Source organism: Hyperolius riggenbachi, chromosome 2, assembly GCF_040937935.1.
Source record: "Hyperolius riggenbachi isolate aHypRig1 chromosome 2, aHypRig1.pri, whole genome shotgun sequence".
Classification (NCBI taxonomy): Eukaryota; Metazoa; Chordata; class Amphibia; order Anura; family Hyperoliidae; genus Hyperolius; species Hyperolius riggenbachi.
Window position 1 is genome coordinate 200,422,816 of NC_090647.1, and position 20,934 is coordinate 200,443,749.

At 40.9% G+C, this 20,934-nt stretch overlaps 1 protein-coding gene across 1 annotated transcript in view; it reads right to left on the reverse strand.

Moving 5' to 3' along the window:
• PCCA (propionyl-CoA carboxylase subunit alpha) overlaps positions 1 to 20,934 on the reverse strand; it is a 647,351-nt gene that overhangs the window by 274,473 nt on the left and 351,944 nt on the right. Inside the window, exons 17-18 of the mRNA XM_068267993.1 lie at positions 10,170 to 10,280; positions 3,169 to 3,271 (exon numbers count right to left, since the gene is read on the reverse strand). Coding sequence (XP_068124094.1) covers positions 3,169 to 3,271; positions 10,170 to 10,280 — 214 coding nt within the window. The remainder of the gene's footprint in view (positions 1 to 3,168; positions 3,272 to 10,169; positions 10,281 to 20,934) is intronic.

The following is a 20,934-nucleotide window of genomic DNA, read 5'->3' on the forward strand; positions in this document are numbered from 1 at the left end:
GGCACAGGATGGCTACATGGGGCTGGTAGAAGCCCCAGGTAAGTAAAACTCATTTTTTTTTTTTGCTTGGACCTTCCCTTTAAAAAAAGGCTAAAAACTCACCTCTTTTCCCTAGCCTTTGAGACTGCATAATGCAGGGTCACAGCGCTTTGAGTCCCCAGGGAGAAAAGCGCTATATAAATATTATTGTTATTGTTATAACCCAGAATGACCTGGGGTTTCTGGATTGTCTTCCCAGCACGATTCTTGGCTGCAGCAGTGTCAGTGTTATGGACTGTGGACAAAAGGGAAACATCTTTCTTGTCCTTCCAGCGGAGGGCCATCAGTTTACCCTTCTGCCATGCCACGATTTCCCCTGGCTTCAGCTTCTGAGCAGAAAAGGCTGATGGCAGATCGCGACGGTTAGGCCGGACAGTGCCGTATGCATCAGTCTTGTGTCTGATGAGGTATGCATATAGTTCAGGGGAGATGTAGTAATTATCTGTGGTCAGGCAATATCCCTGACCAAGAAGCGGTGAAATGAGGGAGAGGACAGAGGCAGATGCAAGGCCAAACTGGCTGTAGCTGGGGTCAAATTGTGTGCCTTTGCCAGTGTATAGAATGGCATTCCAAATATATCCGGAATTAGATTCGCACAATAGGAACGATTTTATCCCAAATCTGGCACGCTTGGAAGAGATGTACTGTTTCCAAGCAAGTCTCCCCTTATACGCCATTAGGCTCTCATCCACGCTTACGTCTCGTTCTGGAACATACACGGACTGAAATTTGCGTATGACCATTTGAAATAGGTCGTAGATCTTCCACAGTTTGGGGGCAGGATGGGTGGCCTCATCAAAGGTCTCATTATTCATGAAATGCAGGTTTTTCATGATGAGGCTAAATCTGTTTTCTGACATGACAGTCCCAAAAAAAGGTGTAGCAATCAGTCGGTTGGTGCTCCAATATGTTGTCTGGCGGGGTTTCCCCACAATCCCCTGGAGGATGAGGATGCCCATGAACAGCCACATCTCATCCTGGGTGACTGGTTCCCACCTTTTTCCCCTAGCAAACCTCCTGAATAGACCAGGCTGCTGTTCCGCATAGCGGTTGGTTTCCTCCACTATATTTTGGATTATGGCCTCGTCCAAAAAAAGTTTCAAATAGGCCAGGGGGTTAGGGTCACAGGGAACTTTTTGGCCAGGTTCGCCTGTAAATGGGAATCGCGGGGGGGGGGGGGGGGCAGGATTATTCTGGGTAGGGTCTATAGCGATCCATGTGCGGATGTTCTCAACCTCTTCGGTGAAGTCATCGCTGTCAGACTCTGAGTCAGATGATGACATGTTTGTCACATAGCTGTCACTTGAGTGAGAATAACAGCTGCTCATCCTCGCTGTCATCAAACTCCTGCATCAGGGTTCGCGGGGAGAGGCGTCTACGGGAGCTGGAAGCCATAGCAGGGCAGGCGGCAGAAAAAACGTAGTCGTTATTCGGAGCAAGGGTCAATCCAGGTGGCAATCAAAGCGTCGTCGTTATCCAAAAGCAAGGGTCAAATCCAGGCGGCAGTCGATAGAATAGTCGATAGTCCAAGCAAGGGTCAAAACCAGAAAAATCAGCAGAAATATCAGTGCAAGTGTCACCAGCAAAATCCAAACAGCAAATGGTGTTTTTTTTTTCTTTGCATCATTTTATTTATAGTGTTTCAAACTTGTTATTTTTACTGTGTATTGGATTGGATACATGTGTATTCAATCCAATACAAATTCAAATTTACCGCCGCGCCCCCTAGCGTCGACTTCACGTGCGACGTCATTGCGTATGGCTAAAGGAGACGCGGAAGGAGAGGCGGAAGGAGACGCGAAAGGAGGAGGGACCGGAGGGGACCAGAGGACGGGACCGGAGGGGACCAGAGGACGGGATCGGTGGCCCAGAGGACGGGATCGGTGGCCCAGAGGACGGGATCAGAAGGCCCAGAGGACAGGATCAGAAGGCACAAGAGGGTAGAGGGACGCGGAAAGAGATGCGACGGAGGAACCGGAGGGGACCAGAGGACGGGATCGGAGGGCGGGATCCGAAGGCTCAGGACGACCAGAAGGCATCAGAGACACTGGGAACCGTCCGGAGAACGGGGACTGCGCACCCTGTACCAGGGCAACCCATGGTAAAGTGCTGGGAAACTTCTTTTTTTTTTACCCCGACACTGTATCGGGATTATCTAAATGGGCATTTCTTTTCACCCCGATGCAGTGTCGGGATTATCTGCCAGAGGGTTAACGTGGGGCTGGAGTCTTTGGAAGAGATTCATTTAACCAATTCTTTATTAAAAATGTAATTTGTCTGCTGTAATTTTACTTTTTTGCCACTAGATGGCGATAGAAGCACTATCATAGTAAACCAGGAAGTGTTCAATTTTTTTCTTTTTTTTAAGATTCCCTATGCTCTTACTACTTCCTTTATCATGAATGGAGATAGCCCCTGATTGGGTTATATGTCCATACATTCCAGGCACTGTGATTGGTTAAGGGAAAGCCTGTTCCCCTTCACCAATCGCTGCCAACGGAATTCTGCCAGGAACAAGCGTATGCACGTGCACATGCTGCAAAAACACTGGATGTGTATATGCGTTCAGTTAGAGTTCAGCAGCTTCTAGTCATCCAGATAGGATTGAGTGGTTAATTAGTGGGACATGGGAAAAATATTTTGCATTTCAGGCTTCTATACAGGATACTCTGTGATAGATTTTAATATGGAAATAACTGAAAATTTATGTATTGCATCACAGCAAGCTGATGCAAAGGACCAGCACTAAAGTAAACAGAAAAGATCTGTATGGCTCATTTATATTAAACTTCCAGATACATCACAGTGCTCAAGGTCCACAGCCCCTCACACTTAATGCCTTGTACACACAATGCAAGATCGACGGGTCGAATCGATAATTACCGGCAGGTCCGATCAGGTTTCCGATTGATTTTTTGACTATCAGAAAATCTATCGGAAACCTGATCGGACCTGACAGAAATTATCAATTAGACCCGTCGATATTATGGAAAATTGCATAGTGTGTACCATTACCTGTATAAACTACTAATATCAACACAGAAGTTAGTTCAAACATAGAAACATACTGTATGTGTCGATACAAAATTTCAGTAAAAGGTGCGCTTTTCTCTATGTGTTGAAACACACCTGCTGTTATTTAGGAAATGGTGTGACCTCAACTGGCTAGCCACATATAGAGATGCAGTTGTGGCAAGGAGTTCATTCTTCTCTTGCGATGTCAAACTGTGACCTGCAATAGAGGATTAAAACAAGGTACTTTAAGTGTACTCATATGCCAAAATACAACCACAACAGTTTTATTGCAGAGCAACAATATTTGAGGCATGGTTGCAATACATTTAAATGCCTTCTGTAATGGATATATACTGACAGTAATAGTAAAATAGTTAGTGAGATATATATATATATATATATATATATATATATATATATATATATATATATATATATATATATATATATATATATATATATATATATATATATATATATATACATATTTATTTATTTAATTTTTTCCTTTTTTTTTCCTTCTAAAACAGATCCATATATGTCCCCTAGTTTTATTTATTTTTTTACACCTGGTCAGTGTGCATTTGCTGAACTGTGCTGAACTGTTCAGTGCCAAAAGGATTACGCAAATTCTTTTTTCAGCCCTACAGTAACAAGCTTATCGAAAAAAAGGCAAATAACTTCCCATTTCAGATAAGATAAAAAACAATGACCACAAGGTAACTGAATGTTGTGGGAGGAACAGTAATCTGTAAAATAAGCAGTATTTTACAGATTCAGATGCAATTGAAGTCTGCACTTCAATTGCATCTGAGTTGTTTCATTTAAAATTCAATGGGCAGGATTCAGAAAGCTTCCCCCCCCCCCCCCCCCTCCCCGTTTTCATCTGTTTTCACCAGGGCTGTGGAGTCGGAGTCGTGGAGTCGGGCAGTTTTGGGTGCCTGGAGTCGGAGTCGGGAAAAAATGCACCGACTCCTAATGAATTTGTAGCTGTAATTAAAATAGAAAATATGATAAAATGTTCTATTTCTCAGATATTAGTCATTAAAAATAATGTATATATACAGTATATATACCGTAATAGCTGTGCTTACTCCACAAAAATGAAATAAACCAATCAAAATTAGTTACTTTTGCTGCTTCAATAAAGCAGTCCCCGTATTTTTAAGGACAGATATACATATCTGATTGTGACTGTATATATGATGTGTACACAGGAATCTCTTCTATATACACTAAATAACATCTATGCTGTAAGAATAAAGCCTGATGTGTAGCCGTGTCACTAATAGAGATGGTCAACGAGATGGAAATAATTCTGCATTGATGCTGATTTATGCAAATGTATGCACTCCCTTTGCTGATGAAATCAAATAATTTGATATGTTGTTAAAAGTTGGTTTGGTGACTACAAATTAAAGGGTAACTGAGACGGATGAAAAGTAAAGTTTTATACATACCTGGGGCTTCCTCCAGCCCCCTTCAGGCTAATCAGTCCCTCGCTGTCCTCCACCACCCGGATCTTCTGCTATGAGTCCTGGTAATTCAGCCAGTCAGCGCTGTCCGGCTGCATGCAGCGGCGGAGTGTGTGCATGCGCACTACGCCCGACTGGCTCAAGTACCTGGACTCATAGCAGAAGATCCAGGTGGTGGAGGAGGACAACGAGGGACTGATTATCCTGAAGGCCGCTGGAGGAAGCCCCAGGTATGTATAAAACTTTAATTTCATCTGTCTCAGGTTTACTTTGTTACACAGTAGTACTATACTCTACATATGCACTCCCCACAGAGCTGCAGGGAATCCACTGAGAATGCTGTGCACATTGAACACAGAGGTGTTGTCTGTTTACAATCTACTCATTCCCCTGCAGAGTACTTGCACATCACTCTTACATGTACCCACAGTTACATTGCCTAGGGCCTGATAGATGTTCTTTGTTCCGGTTTGTACCTTTTACAAGTACTCTTACCAAGGACTAGTTTTAGTCTAAAGGGAATAAATATAGTAGTCTACATATCCTTCTCACTTCAGTTGTCTTGTAAAATTCCTAAGCGTTGGCAGTTAAGAGACGAATTTCATGTTACATACTTTTAATCAACAAAACTGTAATATGCAAATTAGAGGAGTCGAGGAGTCGGTGGAATCCTAAACTGAGGAGTCGGAGTCGGTGGATTTTTGGACCGACTCCACAGCCCTGGTTTTCACCTTATCTATGTTACATTTTTAAGCTCCCAAAAAAGCAAATATATAATATAATTAAGGTAAGAAAGGTAATATTGACAAGTATATTGCTATTATGCCCACACACAGTCTTAAGTGGGGCTGATTTATCAAAACAATTAAAATGAAAACTGAAGCAAAAGTGGTGTGGTTGCTCAAAGCTACTGATCAGAATACTTGTTTCTTTTTCGTTTATTAGACTCAAACATAGATAAAACATTAATAACATGGTAGCATAATATATCAGTAGTGTACACACACACTTGTTTAGGGTCTATGCCTAAGCTTATTAGAGACACAGGATCAGAGTAAAAGCCAGGCAGCTTACATTGTTTAAACAAAATAAATAAATAAATAAAAATGTCATCCTCCATACCTCTATCACCTCAGATTCGCTATAAAGGGGCCCATACACCTAACGATTTTCCTGCCGATATACAGCAGATTCGATCACTGTGATTGAATCTGTTGTGAAATCGTTGCGCAAACGCTGACAGAATTATCGATTTTCGCCCGAAATCAATCGTTCCCGTCGATCGGTCCATGCGGAAGATTTCGCTCGATCACCGGCGGGTCGGGAGTTCGAATGCCGACGACTGACGCTAGCGGCAATACATTACCTGCTCTGCCGGCGCGTATTTCCTCTGTCTCCGCTGCTCCTTCTCCGCTGGGTTCCGGCTGGCTTCACTTACTTCCTGTCCCGACAGGAAGTTTAAACAGTAGAGCGCCCTCTACTGTTTACACTTCCCCGGACAGAAAGAAGTGAAGCCAGCCGGAACCCGGAGCCCAGCAGGAGCAGCGGGGACAGGGGTGGACTTGCGCCGGCCGGAGCAGGTAATGTATACTTGGGGGGCGGGGGGGGCGGCGGCAGCTCCACAGATTGTGATCGGTTTCATGCTGAAATCGATTCACAATCTGTTTGCAGTTAAAGGCAACCATACGATCCCTCTCTGATCAGATTCGATCAGAGAGTGATCTATCTGTTGGTCGATCTGATGGCAAATCGACCAGCGTATGGCCACCTTAAAGAGAATCTGTATTGTTAAAATCGCTCAAAAGTAAACATACCAGTGCGTTAGGGGACATCTCCTATTACCCTCTGTCACAATTTCGCCGCTCCTCGCCGCATTAAAAGTGGTTAAAAACAGTTGTAAAAAGTTTGTTTGTAAACAAACAAAATGGCCACCAAAACAGGAAGTAGGTTGATGTACAGTATGTCTACACATAGAAAATACATCCATACATAAGCAGGCTGTATACAGCATTCCTTTTGAATCTCAAGAGATCATTTGTGTGTTTCTTTCCCCCATGCACTGAAGTTTCAGGCTGCTCTTTTCTTCCTGCAAACAGCTTTGCCCTTGTTTGTAATTCCTCAGTATGTGAAAGCCCAGCCAGCTCAGAGGACGATTTATCCAGCTGATTAGAGCAGCTTCTCTCTTATCTAAATAACACACAGGCAGTGTGCATAGAGGGGCTAGGAAGGGTGAGTTTAGCAGCACCACAACACTGAAGAACTTGGCAGCCTTCCAGACACAGGCCGACAAGTCTGACAGGTGAAAGATACATTGATTTATTACAGAGACTGTCATAGTAGAAAGTGCTGCAGTTAGCCAGAACACATTAGAATAGCTTTTGGAACATGTAGGATGATTAAAAACAGGATGCAATTTTTGTTACGGAGTCTCTTTAAGAATGTGTGTGAAACTCTTTCTATCAACATATCATCAACACTGTTTACTCTGGGTCATAATCCTTATTTATTCAGAACAGTTGGAACCTGATTGGTTGCTCTGGGCAATTGCTGCAGTTTTGCTCCAGCTTTCTTTGCACTTGTGTACACGTTTATCATATATTTGGTGTCATAAGTAATTAAGTTTGCACCTTTGAGATTGCCAACATTAAAAAGGATTAACAAAACTAGTTTCTGCTCTCTATAGGAACTCACACTCAAATCTTTAAAGCGGACCCAAACCAAACATTTTCTTAAATTAAAAATATCTAGTTGCACCACTCTGACACATACAAAAATAAATAAACACTCCTTCAAGCCTATGAGCATTTTAGTGCATGCCTTTCACTCTTCTCTTTTCAGAACTAGGGTTATACTGGGGGCAGCCATAAGCAATTCCTCCATTGCTGGACACCACCTATTCCACCAGTTTGCCGGATTTTTTCCCGACAATTTGAAAGGAAGGGAGGGGTTCCTCGATAAATGTAAAATATTTTATATTTGTCATCATGCAGCTGAAAAAAGGCTGCTATTTATTATTATAATTTAGAAAATAGATTTTATTTCTGAAATCTTGTATTTTTAATGTGGGTCCACTTTAACAAAGTACTGTATGTTAGGCTAAAACCAGTCTTGGTGATATATTCACATCAAGCCAAATGTGGAAATTGAGTACATCTTATATATCTATGTAGTTCAACATAAGAAAATTAAAGTGTACCAGAGATGATTGGTTATAAAAAGATTTATACATACCTGGGGCTTCCTCCAGCCCCCTCTGCATGGATTGCTCCCATGTCGTCTTCCTCCGCTTTCTCGGTGTCCCGGTAGAAGCCCCGTAAGTTTGGCAAGTCAGGGGCAGTCGGTGCATGCACAGTGTCGCAGTGAGCGCCCCATCTCGATCCCGCAGCTGGGAGCGTTCAGCGCCTGTGCAGTACTGTGGGGAGTGCGCATGCGGCCAGGCCATGCATGCTCAGTGCGCCCCGACTGCCTAAACTTACAGGGCTTCTACTGGGACACAGAGAAGGCGGAGGAAGACGTGGGTGTGATCTGTGCGGAGGGGGCTGGAAGAAGCCCCAGGTATGTATAAATCTGTTATAATCATCTCTGGTTTCCTTTAAGAGCATAGACATACTTATGCTGAAAGGGCCGCTGTATTTAAAATATGTGCTTTGATATTTGGTCCTGTGAATGGTCAGTTGCTATTTTCCTCAGCTGTGTTGTTAGATGGCCCTCTACTACTGAATTATTCCATTATGAGGATACCACTATATGATTATCAAGTCCCTGGTTTATGATAATTATCTTTCACAGGCTCCTAAGCCTTCAGGGTTCATATTGCTATGCTAATACCGACATAACATATACTATTTTTCTGCTTGGATATGATGTTGTATTATAAGATTCATTGGGCTCAATTCTGGTAGCGTTTAGTAAATAATTACCTCATGGAATTGGGTTTGCCTCATGAGGGAAATCAACTTTTGAATTCTGGTAGTTTAAGTAAAGTTTTACCTCATGTAATTTCATGAGGTAATTCATGTGGTAATTTTCAACTAAAAATGTGTGTTCTGTAGTAGTGAAATACCTCACACTTGAATTCTGAAGAGAAATAAGGGGCGTGTTTGCATGTCTTTTACCTCACATAATTAGACCTACCTTTACCACATGATAAATGAAGTGCTGTGACAGAATTGTGATATCTGTCACATAACATGGAGCCTTTTCAGCTTGTTCTGTGTTCAGGACCCCCATATTTTGCTGAAATAAGTAAAAGTGATCTGACCAACGAATCCCCCCCCCCCCCCCTCCCAGCTTCCATTTTGTTTTAAAAAAGTGCTCCAAACCCTGTAAAATCCTTCATCTGCCGTGCCCCCCCCCCCAACATTGCCATTCCCTAACCTCTGGTTGGAAAAAAAAGTAAAAATGCTCCAACCCACAGCCTCTATTTTTTTAAAAATTAAGTAAAACTGCGGCAAACACTGATTCCCCCCCCCCCCTCCTCTGGTTAAAAGTGCTCCGAGGCCCCCCCCCCCCCCCAGCAGCCTCTAAAAGTAAAAGTGCTGTAACCCCCCCTCCAGACCCCAGCCTCTAAATGTAAAAGTACTCACACCCCCAGTCTCTAACAGTGCTGACCTTTCCCCCAGCCTCTAAAAGTGCTCCTCCCCCCCTTCCCCCAGCCTCTAAAGGTAAATGAGCTTTTTTTTTATTTTTTATTTTTTATAATGCATGCCTATAAATTTACTTTTCATAGGTTGCTACATAATCATATACACCTTCCCTTCTCAAAACAACAATCTACCAAAGACTATCCTAACTTAAGGAAGAAAATCAAAGACTATTACTTATTTGCTGCATGCTTACCACTGAAATACCTCATGTTTTACCTCACTCTATGGCCTCGATTCATAAAGCATTCCCGCATGCGGATATGCTGAAAACGGCTCACTTTACCGACCACGCAGCAAAATCTGTATTAATAAAGGCTTTTTCCGCATGAAAAGCCGACATTCGTGAGCAGAGTGATAAATCACCGCCTTGAGCGGTGATTATCATAACAAAAGTAACAAGTAGTCAATTCATAAAGATTAGAGGTAGCGGTATGCGGACGGGTATTACCGCTACCTCTGATGTGGCGAGAAGCGTGCGGAATACATTGCAGTGAATGGGACAGACCTCCCAAGCAGCTGCAGAGAGAACACCGCACGGAGGGACTCCGCCTGCTTCTCCTGTTTCCGCATGTCTCCCGACAACCTAACGCCTGCCTACAGCGGACTATCTCCGCACGCCTGTCACAACTAGCAACATTTTTATGAATTAACACCCTGAAGGCTGAAATACCAACAGCGGTGTTTCCCCGCTCGACGTTACCTTACCGACAGCACTTTTATGAATCGAGGCCTATGCATTTACCTCATGTTTTACCTCATGTTCGGAAATGGAGAAAAATCTTTCAGAATTGATAAAAGAAGAGGAAAATACCTCATGAGGTATTTTACCTACAAAAAAATATTTACCACACATAGCTACCAGAATTGAGCCCATTATCTTGGTTATTGATCTTGTTCTGGTTTATGATAAAACTAGTAAAAACTATTGAAAGAAAAATATGTGCTTTGATGTTAATCAAAAGCAATGGAATGTTAAGGACAATATAGAGCATACCTTTAAATCCATCTGGATAGACATCGGGGAGAAATTTTGTAGTAATGTCTCCTTTGATAAAAAGCGGATGCGTTATCACCTCCCGGAGTAAAGGGATATTGTGAGTCACACCTGAAAAACAGAAGACAAGTTTCAAACTTAATCTGTGGCTTGTATTTAATATTAATCCTCTATAAACGCAATACAAATCATTTCTCTAAAATAGATTATATAAAAAATAGGAATGTTCTTTGTAAACATTTAGGCCTAGTGCACACCAAAACCGCTAGCAGATCCACAAAACGCTAGTGGTTTTGGGTGCGGATGACAGAAATTAGCCCCAGTGCACACCGGGCGGATCTTGATGCGATCCGCCGGGTGTTCACCAGCCGCATCCGCATCAGCATGGCTAATGTATTTCTATGGGCTGGTGCACACCGGTGGTTTGAGGTTTTTAGCAAACCGCAAACGTGCAGCAAGAGGCACGTTTGCGGCTTGCTAAAAACCTCAAACCGCCGGTATGCACCAGCCCATAGAGATACATAAGCCATACGGATTTTCAGGCGGATTCAGCCGGTGGATCCGCCCGGTGTGCACTGGGCCTAAAAGTGTGCAGTTGGGCTCTGATCTCACTAGCTCAAGAGTGGCGGACAGCAGTTTGTAAGGCATGCAAAACTGACCCATGCTAGCTATGGGCCTGTTCATGCATGTACATTTTTACTGTGCTTTGTTTTGTCCATTATATTTTAACAGCGCACAAATTTGTCTGCACAAATTTTTCATACAGTGAATGTCTGGCTGTTAATGCCACAGATTGGAGCCCAGCTGTTCCCAAGACCAGCAGACATGGTTACATACATTTGAGGTGGTATCTCATTCCTGTGCTATATGGGCATGTAGTGAGATTTCGAAGAGAGGCAAATGACATATGTGCAGAGATCAGACTGGTGCCCTGTCCAGCCATGTGTGGTCAGGTCATGCAAGTCTTACATTTACATGTAGGATTTTAGGGGATATTGGTAGCTGAGGCAGTACAAAAGTCAACTTTATAAACTGTATGCTTTACATTTTTTTTGTTTTATTACGCTTTACGAATATCAACACTGTTTTTTATTTTGTTGTATTATGCTTTTAAAATATCAATAAAGCTTTTTACCATGTTAAACTTTATACTAAAATATAATGGTTTGTCTGCATGATATTACATTAACAAATCTGTACCTTCACTTACATTTGTTATGTATATGTTATGGCCAGAACCCGGAGTCTGGCCACTTCATCATCTGCCTGGTCTATACATGAAGCTGCCAAGTAATCCGACCAATATGCAAACATTCTTCCTGTATGGGACTTTGGCCACCCAAATGCAAAAAGACCGGAACTGAAGGCAGCTTTCCTGCAATAATTTCTTTCCTGCATTCCTTATCACCTCTTTCCTCCCTCCTGCACGGATTTATGGTGCCATCTGCACACTCTCGCTTTGCACCTCCAGCCCTGTGCTCCTGGATGCCTCGGTGTAGTAAAGTAGCATAACCGGGGGAAATGCTGCATATTCCAGAGAAGTTGCTCGGCCATGCCAGAAGATAGAGCCGGACATTGGAAGCAAACACTAGTGGAGGGCTAGAGGTGCAGAGAGAGCGTGCAATTAGCGCTATAAATCTGCGCAAGGGGGGAGGGGGTATAAGAGGTGATGAGTGGAGGGATGGGACATGGAGCAATGCCGCTGAACACTATTTGGCAAAGCTTTCTCTGGAACTTGGCAGGCCAGGTCCAGTCATTTTGTGTTTTGGCCAGCCAAAGTCCAAAAAAGGAAGAACTCTTCATGTATTGGCCACATCACTCAGCCACTTTGCACATTGGCCATCCAGTGGACAACTTTGGGATATGATCCAATAAAGAATGAAGGAGGTACACCAATGGCTTTAATAAACATATTAGATTGCAGAACACCTTAGGGATATGGCCGTAACATACATACAAAACAAAAACAGACAACTGATACTATATAAATTGTTTCTCGTTTCAGTACTTTAAGTACTTAGTTTGCCCCATGGATGGTATTACTATTTAAGATATTTCAAACCCCACACCAAAATAAGTTATGGTTTGAAAAACAAAAGTACTTCAACATGAATAGAAAAAAAAAGTTACAATACAATATTAAATCAAAATAACATTACATTGGAATAAAAAAACATTTATTATTGTACTGTACTTTAAGAAAGTGCATAAAAGGTAATATAACCTTCAAAAGTATCTGTTTATCTATTGTGAATAAGAGATCCATTAGAACACTAAACTGCTGTGTCAAATGCATTTTGACCTTTGCAAAAGTTCATAAGGTCCACCATCTGCGTGTGAATCACTGTGGCCCAACAGAAAGAAGGAACCCAGAACAGCTTGTGCAGATTACCTGCTGTTTCCAAAACATTAGGAAAACATGTCCAATATATCTCTACAAGATAAAACAGAAGCAATCTAGACTCCATTTTCAGAAGAATTCTGGGTATGTATGCGATTTAAAAGTGCAACAAAACATTGTGTAAGATATTAACATATTTAAAATATGGTACAGTGTATATTTATTTTGCTTACGGTATATTCCTCTAAACCATTTTAGACCACAAGATACTTATACAACATCCTATGTAAACTCCTTCAGTACTATAATACAGCTTGCAGAACTATAAGGCAAGCTGTGTTATAGTTATAATAAATAATAAAAAATTATAATAATAAATAAAAAAGATGCTCAGAGAGCTTCGTTTCTTGTAAGTCCAAGCTAAACTCCACCCAAAGCACTTTATTAAGCTTTAAACAGAGCCGGGAAGGGTGGAAATTTGTCATGTTGTTTCTGCTCTGAGTGAAAAACTGTCCTTGTATATTTTGTATTGTAATTTAAACGTATAATGTCACCAGGGAAAGAAATTAGTGAAAGCGGTGAAAAGTTGACACTCGTGTACCCTATTATTTCTATAAAAAAAAAAAAATTATATATATATATATATATATATATATATAGTTGTTTGTCCACTGCAGTCTCTGTTCAACCACTTCCTGTCTGGACTGGTAGCGAAGACATTGTAGACCCTTCCATGATTGCTCCAGAGTTGCAATGCTTGATACTCTGTGCAGCTATTACTCATTTAGGTATATATGGGAGTTACTGAGGTGCAATTGGGCAGAATATATCTTAAATTGGCATGAAAATGTTTTTACTTAATGAGTGAAAAAAGCTATAGGAGTTTAGGTATTTTAAAACCTTAACAAGTGGTGTTATATGCTGGAGAAGAATGAAAGTCAATAAAAAGCAGCTAAAGAACTTGTTGTAAAGCCAGATTTGAACTCCAAATCTTCTGATCCAGAGGGGTATGCCTTACCTCTATACCATTACGTTGAGGTTGTGTGGAGAAGCATAAAAATGTTTACTTGATCTGATCCAAGTCTCCTTTCTTCATCTGAAGAGCACTCCAGAGGTAGAAGAGAGAATTGCATTGGGCCAAACTCTTGGCCATAAATACTATACCTTCAGACACTTGCATTGACTTGAGGAAGCAGGAACGTACCCACAAAGTGTATTGTCCAAGTGTCTTAAAAAGCCACCTTTTTCCACTTATGGTAATGTCATTGAATTAAGCTATCCTTATCATGTGAAACAGCAAAATAATCTTTGTGTTATGCCCAATACTGGTGGTTTAGAGACAATCAAAATTGCCTAGTATCGCTTCATGGTTGTTTTTGCCATAATAAATAAATCTCTTGAAAGTCATAGACACAAAAAGCAGATAAAATGATTTGGTAGCGAGAGGGTTATTAAGGCTACCATACTTATCTCCTTTTAAGTCATGGATATTGCCTGGCGGACCATACTCGTGTATGAGATTTATGGTTTCCCTTGTACATGGACCAGAGTGAAGCCTCAAGAACATGTTTAAAAAGCTCATATTGGATATGTTCTGAAGGTCCCAAGGTTTTTTTTACCTTTTAGCTCTAGGATGACTTTGATTGCAGCATATTTAGTGATATTAATTACCAGGGCAAGTTGAAGGTTACCTTGAATAAATAATGGAATGAATTATCTCAGCATCCCATAAGAATATATATTTTTTTATATAATTCTATGTTCTTTCATGCCAAATCTATTATAGATCATCAAGTCAACTTACTGTACAGTATATGCAGTTTTTAGTGTGACAAACAATGGTAAACCATATGAATATGGTTGTACTATATAAACAGGATTCCCCAAATATGGAAGTTTTCCAGCTGTTAATAAACTATGAGATCCATCAGGACCTCTTATAGCTTGTAATAAAAAAAAATTAGGATCTGCTGTCTTGGAATTTTGCAATGTGAAAACCACAGGATAAGGAAAGTGACTGTCCTATTGATCAACATTAAGTAGAATCAAATGCCTGAGTTTCGCACAATGGCAATGCTTACTGTAAAGCATTGATTTTGCTTTTTGCCCAGTGTTGACCTTTAACTGTGTGAAACAAAATGTTAATGGTCCAGTGTAGAAGAAATGTATAAATTGTGAAGACATCTAAAGCTTGTGAAATAGACTGTCACCATCGTATATTAAAAGCAAACTATGGGTTCAGAGGGCCTTATCAATCTTTGAGACAGTACATTTTTTCAAAAACAAAAGTGGATCTTAAAGGGTGCCTGAAGTGACACCTGTACATAGTATTAAGCCTTTTTAGAACTTGCCTTTGTTGGTTGGCGTTGGAGTTCACACTTTTCCCCCAGAGTTGTCCCAATGTAATGTGGTAATTCTCATTAAGGCCTATGGCAGCGCCCAAATGATGGGTGCATCGCTGCACAGAAATTAGCTGATTTAAATCCAGTTCACTATAAAGCAATCTAACTACCAGAAGGCAGAGAAAAGAAGCCACTGTACAACATTAACTAAGCCAATTCTATTATTCGGACTAGTTCATTAGAACCAGAATGGCTTTGTTCCTGGTAAAAATATTGCCCTGAAAGGTTATTTGTAAATCTGCAAGAACATCATAACTACTGGCCAAATAGTGGCCTGTTACTATTGAGAGGGGAGGAAGAACAACTGCATGTGAGCACAATGGAGCATTTTTGTCAGGGGGGGTAGGGAGAGGAACAATACGCTCATTCACTGCTGTCACTGGATTTCAAATTTTGGTAAGCATCACACAGAGTACGTCTCAAAGAAGCTTGATCTGGATGCTATCATTCATGGGAAACCAGTGGAAAGACAAACAGAAAAGCAACACCTTAGAACCAAGAACAGCGATGGTTTAGTCAAACAGTAGGGTTAAATCGGACCTGAACTCAGAATGTCCTCTCTGCTCTAAAAGATACACAACAGCATGATAACCTTCAAACTAAAAACATTTCCTTGTTACAGCTGATATAAATCCTGCAATAAATCTGCACTGTATCTACTTCCTGATTCATGGAAGCAGACATATTGTTAACAGCCTGTGCTTTAAAGTGAGCTTACCTGTCATTGGCAGTCATGTGACACAGGGAAAGATCGAATTACAATTTGTGATTAGACACAAAAGAGGGGGAATTAGTGAGTCAAAACTCTCTAAATACATACAGGGGGCATTTCTCTGTTTTCCTTCTGTCCTATGCAAGAGTCCACTTTAAGGATGATCTGAAGAATTGCCAGACAATTCATTGCACACCAAAGGGGGCAGTGTTGCAACAAACTAGTCAGGAAATGATGAAAGCATGCATTAGCATTATAGTTGGATTTTGTGTTAGAAAGGAAAAGACACCTGAGAGATATTTTTTAGTTGGAAGACGACAACTTGGTAATGTGAGGTTACAAGTGCTGAATCAAATGCTACCCCCAAGCACCAGCTAGGGGGATGTGGGGTTATTGGTGCGTTGGAAGTGTAAATAGTTATATTTACTCATACTAAGCTTAATGCTAGGTACACACGATGTGTTTTTTCAGTCGTTTTTCAGTTCTATCGATTTTCGACTCGTTTCTGCTCGATTTCCCGCTCGATTCTCTTATCTTTTCTCATCAATTTCCATTCACTTCTATAAGAAATCAAACGGTAAAACGAAAGTAATATCGGACATGTGGGAAATTATCTATCAAATGCAAAAACGTATCGTGTGTACCCAGCATAAGATGGCAGAACAACACAAAAGAGGAGCCAGGTTTTAGACTGTCAGGGAGATGAAAAATTAAAGCATTAAACAGTAGCTACAGACTTACGGAATTGGGTGTCAATCGCATTAAAATACAGGAATTCTAAAAAAAGCTAATAAACTGGTCAAGGCCATAGCAGCAGATGGATAAGGACTTAAGGACTGAGACTTGCGATACTACAACAGAAAGGATGAGTGGGTGTTGGAGTGGACAACACTAAATGTCCTTCCACTAATGTAAGATGAAAGCCAAAAGTATGGCTCTGTTATTTCTAAGAATAAGAGAAATTGGAGTAGTTAAGTATGGTAAACAATGCAGAAATCTGAAGACAGAGCAAGAAGAATCATTATGGAATAATAACCATAGTAAAGTAAACAAAGCCAAAGACGGTCAAAGAGGGAGTTTGGTTAAGTGGTTGGTTAACCAGGTCTCCAGTGAATATGTTTAAACAGTTAGGGTGACAAAAAGAGAGGAGAAATAGATCAGTAATCAAAGACAGATAAAGGGTCCATAAGGATTGTTAAATGTTAATGAATTATTTACATGTATTCCTGGCAAGCTATTTACAGATGTGACATGTGAAGAATTATTTCAAGCTGACCCAGCACTGGCTAGGTGTAACAGTAGACATTAAGATAACGGTTTCCAATGCTCTTTCCTAAAAAGACACTTAAAGGAACTCCGAGCAGTGCAGTAACTATGGAAAGATGCATACCATTTTGAAGCTCTCTTTCTCCTCTTTCCAATGATATATAAACCGCCACCCTACGCCTTTTAGTTATTTTCGTGATCGAAATCACGGCCGCCATCTTGGATTCCTTATTCAGCATTGTATTATGCAGGACGACACTTTCCCCAGTGTCGGCAGCTCCATTCAGTGCAATGCAGTGAAATACAAGGAACCCAGGGGGATATAATTACAAACATCATGCCGATAGGTGTGAGTATATAATTAATTAGTTGTGGGTATGCTTAAAGGCATACCCACAGGCCTTGCTCGGAGTCCCTTTCGGCCCCGTTCACATCACAAACGCGGATGGCCATGCGTGCGGAACGCAACGCATGCGAACGCACGCCATCCGCGTTTGTGTGCATTGCGTGGCTGATCCCATCACTGAAATGTGAATGAGACAGCCACGCGTTTTTACAAAAAATGCGTGCAGCATGCGTTCCTGGACTGCACAGGTCCGGAACGCATGCAGTGTGAACATCAGACAGTGCATTCTATGCACTGTCTGATGTTGTGTGTGTCTGCCTCCTGCACGCGTTTCCAAAACGCGGCTGGAAACGCGTGCAGTGTGAACGGGGCCTTAATGCAATGTTCATTCTTAGTCCAGTATTCAGTATTAATAGTTTTAAAAGCAATTATCAGACAGCTTCACCTCAGCTTGTCCCTGGGAAGACCCCTGCTCTTTCCCTTCCTCACACTTTAACTCCAAGGCCTGTTTCACTCTCAGATGGGGATGGTGCGATTTTAACAGCAACTGAGTTTTGCAATTCTGAAATGGAGGAACGAGAATCACATTGAGATTGCTCCGGAAGTGCTGCATGCAGCACGTTTGCGATTTACACAAATCACAAACAATGCAGTGTGAATGGTCCCATAGGGATACATAGTTACAGCGTTTGATGACTGTCGGCAATCTGCAAAGAGTTGAAACGCCCCTGAAAAGTGCCCCAGCGTGAACCAGATGTCTGTGCTCTTTCCCTCTTCCCTGGGTTAAAATGGGTGCTACTTTGTCATGGACACATACATTGTCTCTCTTTCGTACCAGTAAGTTGTGTTTACGGTGGCAGTGAAGCATACTTACATTATACTTCACTGTACAGCTGCACCGCACATGCAATGCATGGTGTGAACTATACAACCTGCACAGTGTGAAAGGACTGACCCAGACACAAAGTTAGGCCCTGCATCCTGTATAGAAGGCCCTATCTGTAACACAACATGACAAGCAATTTAGTAGACATGTAAAAGCAGAGCATTTTTCACATAATGTTTATCCTTGCTATACAACATGCACAGGGGGGAAAAAAAAAGGACATTTCAAACCTAACTAAAATCATTAATATACCTATGAAAATAATAATAAGAAAAAAATCAAACCTTTACAGGAGGATTTACTGTAAATAAGTAGATGTTTACTCATGCTTGGATCTCAGATAAGAGTTAAAGTTTGCAATTATGGGAGAAAGATAACTACTGGATTAAAAATATTCTGGTGATAGGAGTAAATGTGTGCCAAGATAACTAAACCAGCATAGGATGCTGCACAACAGGTATTCTAAGAACAGGAGATAACCACTGCTAAAGTAATCAGAGATACTGCATGTCCTGACTATAGATTGGTTTGGGGTTGCATACATCTAACAGGAAGCCTACCGGTCTCACAGTTAAAAGGTGACATCAAACAAACGTACATCAACTGCAGACTGATTGATTCCCTAGTAGTCTATGTTTCACAATATGGTTTACATTTTAAGCCCACACGGACTGCCATCGGCCCCTGTTGGATTGATTTACTTCTGTGTTTTGAATTCATCTGTCTTTGTAATAACACAAGAAGAAGATACAATATGCTCTCATCAGTAGTATGCACAGTTTTCATTTTGCCCAACAAACATGAGAAAGCAAAAGTTCAATTTTCTGAAAACAATGACACTTCAGAGAAAGGTACAGAATCAGTGTTTGAATACACAGATGTCGGAAGCCTATAAGGTGTGTTCCAACTCCAAACTACCTTCCAAAAACAGTTACATTTAAATGCTAATTACAATTTCATTCTATGCACAGAAACTATCCAAGAATCATCTTCTGTTAAGACTGCGTTTCAGACTTCTACAAAGTATCCAAACATAATGATAATTGATGAGATGCAAATACCCCAGGTTTACATGCAGACTGCATGCAGCTTGGAACTCAGGACAAACTGCAGTGTATTTCTGGCTCAGTTCCAAGTTGCAAGCACTTTGCATGCTAACCCAGAATATCTGCATGCCAATCATCACTGTCTAAATGTAGCACTGGTTAGAAGTGACAAAGGCTGGGAGCACACTTATTTGAATCACATGTGCAATTGTTTACAACATAAGTCTATGAGATACACAAAAACCGCATTGGTAGGTGTCTTCCAATGCTACATTATGTGCATTTTAAAAATCACACCGAAAGTTCCCTCTTCCCACATACTGTATCAAAATAATCTGATAATGTATTTGTTCACATGTTGAATATGAATATTTAAACAAATGAAAAAAAAGAAATGTATTAAAAAAAAGCACCCCCTGCCTCCCCCCCCCCCCCAAAAAAAAAAACAGGAAAAACTGCAGAATCGCATATGCCACAAATGCATGGTTTTCTGCGCAGACGAGTGTGCTCCCAGCCTAAATTATATAATTTTTAATCATTTTATTTTCAGCAACATGCTTTATTGGCAAAATGGAGCTAAAAGAATATATGGGCTAACAATGACCAAAGAACCAGTAACAATGATGGCTGAAGAAACTGAAAAAAAACAAAACCCCAAAACATTTCCTGGATTAAATGTGGTTTCGAAATGCACGTATTAGTTCATTCCCATTATGCAGCTTTCATCATTTTTTCTTCCAGCGGCCAGCCTGAAAAATGTTGCTGAAACATTAGCCTCTAAGGATGAGTAGTGCTGAACAAAATAACGTTACCATGCAAATTAACTTCACCAGGTAGGATGAACTTTTGGTCATCAAATAACTAAACAATTAACACAGCTGCTGGGTGACTTTCTAATACTCTGTCTCTGGAAAGTAGCCAATTAGCATTTTTTTTAAATGATTGCTGCTTGTGTGGATATTTTTTTCTCAATTTTCACATACACTTAGGCCCCATTCACACTTAAAAGCTCAAAAGGGAGTGATTTTTCCACAATTTAACACGGAAAAATGACTGGACACTGCAGCGATTTTCCCGCGATTGCGTTTAGCGCTTCTATAGCACTGAAACGCGATTGCCGGGAAATCACCTGAAAATAGTGCAGGATACACGTTTGCGTTTGGCGATTTGTGTTAATTGCCGCGATTAATGCAAATCACCCAAGTAAGAACGGGCCAATGGAATATAATAGCACTAGCGCTTTAAAATGCGCTAGCGCTTCAGCGTTTTGCCGAAATTGCCGGCCAAACGCTCTAGTGTGAATGGGCCCTTAGTGCTGGTTTATACTACAAACACTTAACCGCTTTTTGAAATGGTTGCCGATTCGAAAAGGGCCTTGCTAATGTCATCTTATGTAAGTGATCCCACTGGAGCGATTAGATTAACCACTTGAGGACAACAGTCTTTCTAACCCTTAAGGACCAGGCACTTTTTTTTCCATTCAGACCACTGCAGCTTTCACGGTTTATTGCTCGCTCATACAACCTACCACCTAAATGAATTTTGGCTCCTTTTCTTGTCACTAATAAAGCTTTCTTTTGGTGCTATTTGATTGCTCCTGCGATTTTTACTTTTTATTATATTCATCAAAAAAGACATGAATTTTGGCAAAAAAATGATTTTTTTAACTTTCTGTGCTGACAATTTTCAAATAAAGTAAAATTTCTGTATACATGCAGCGCGAAAAATGTGGACAAACATGTTTTTGATAAAAAAAACCCCATTCA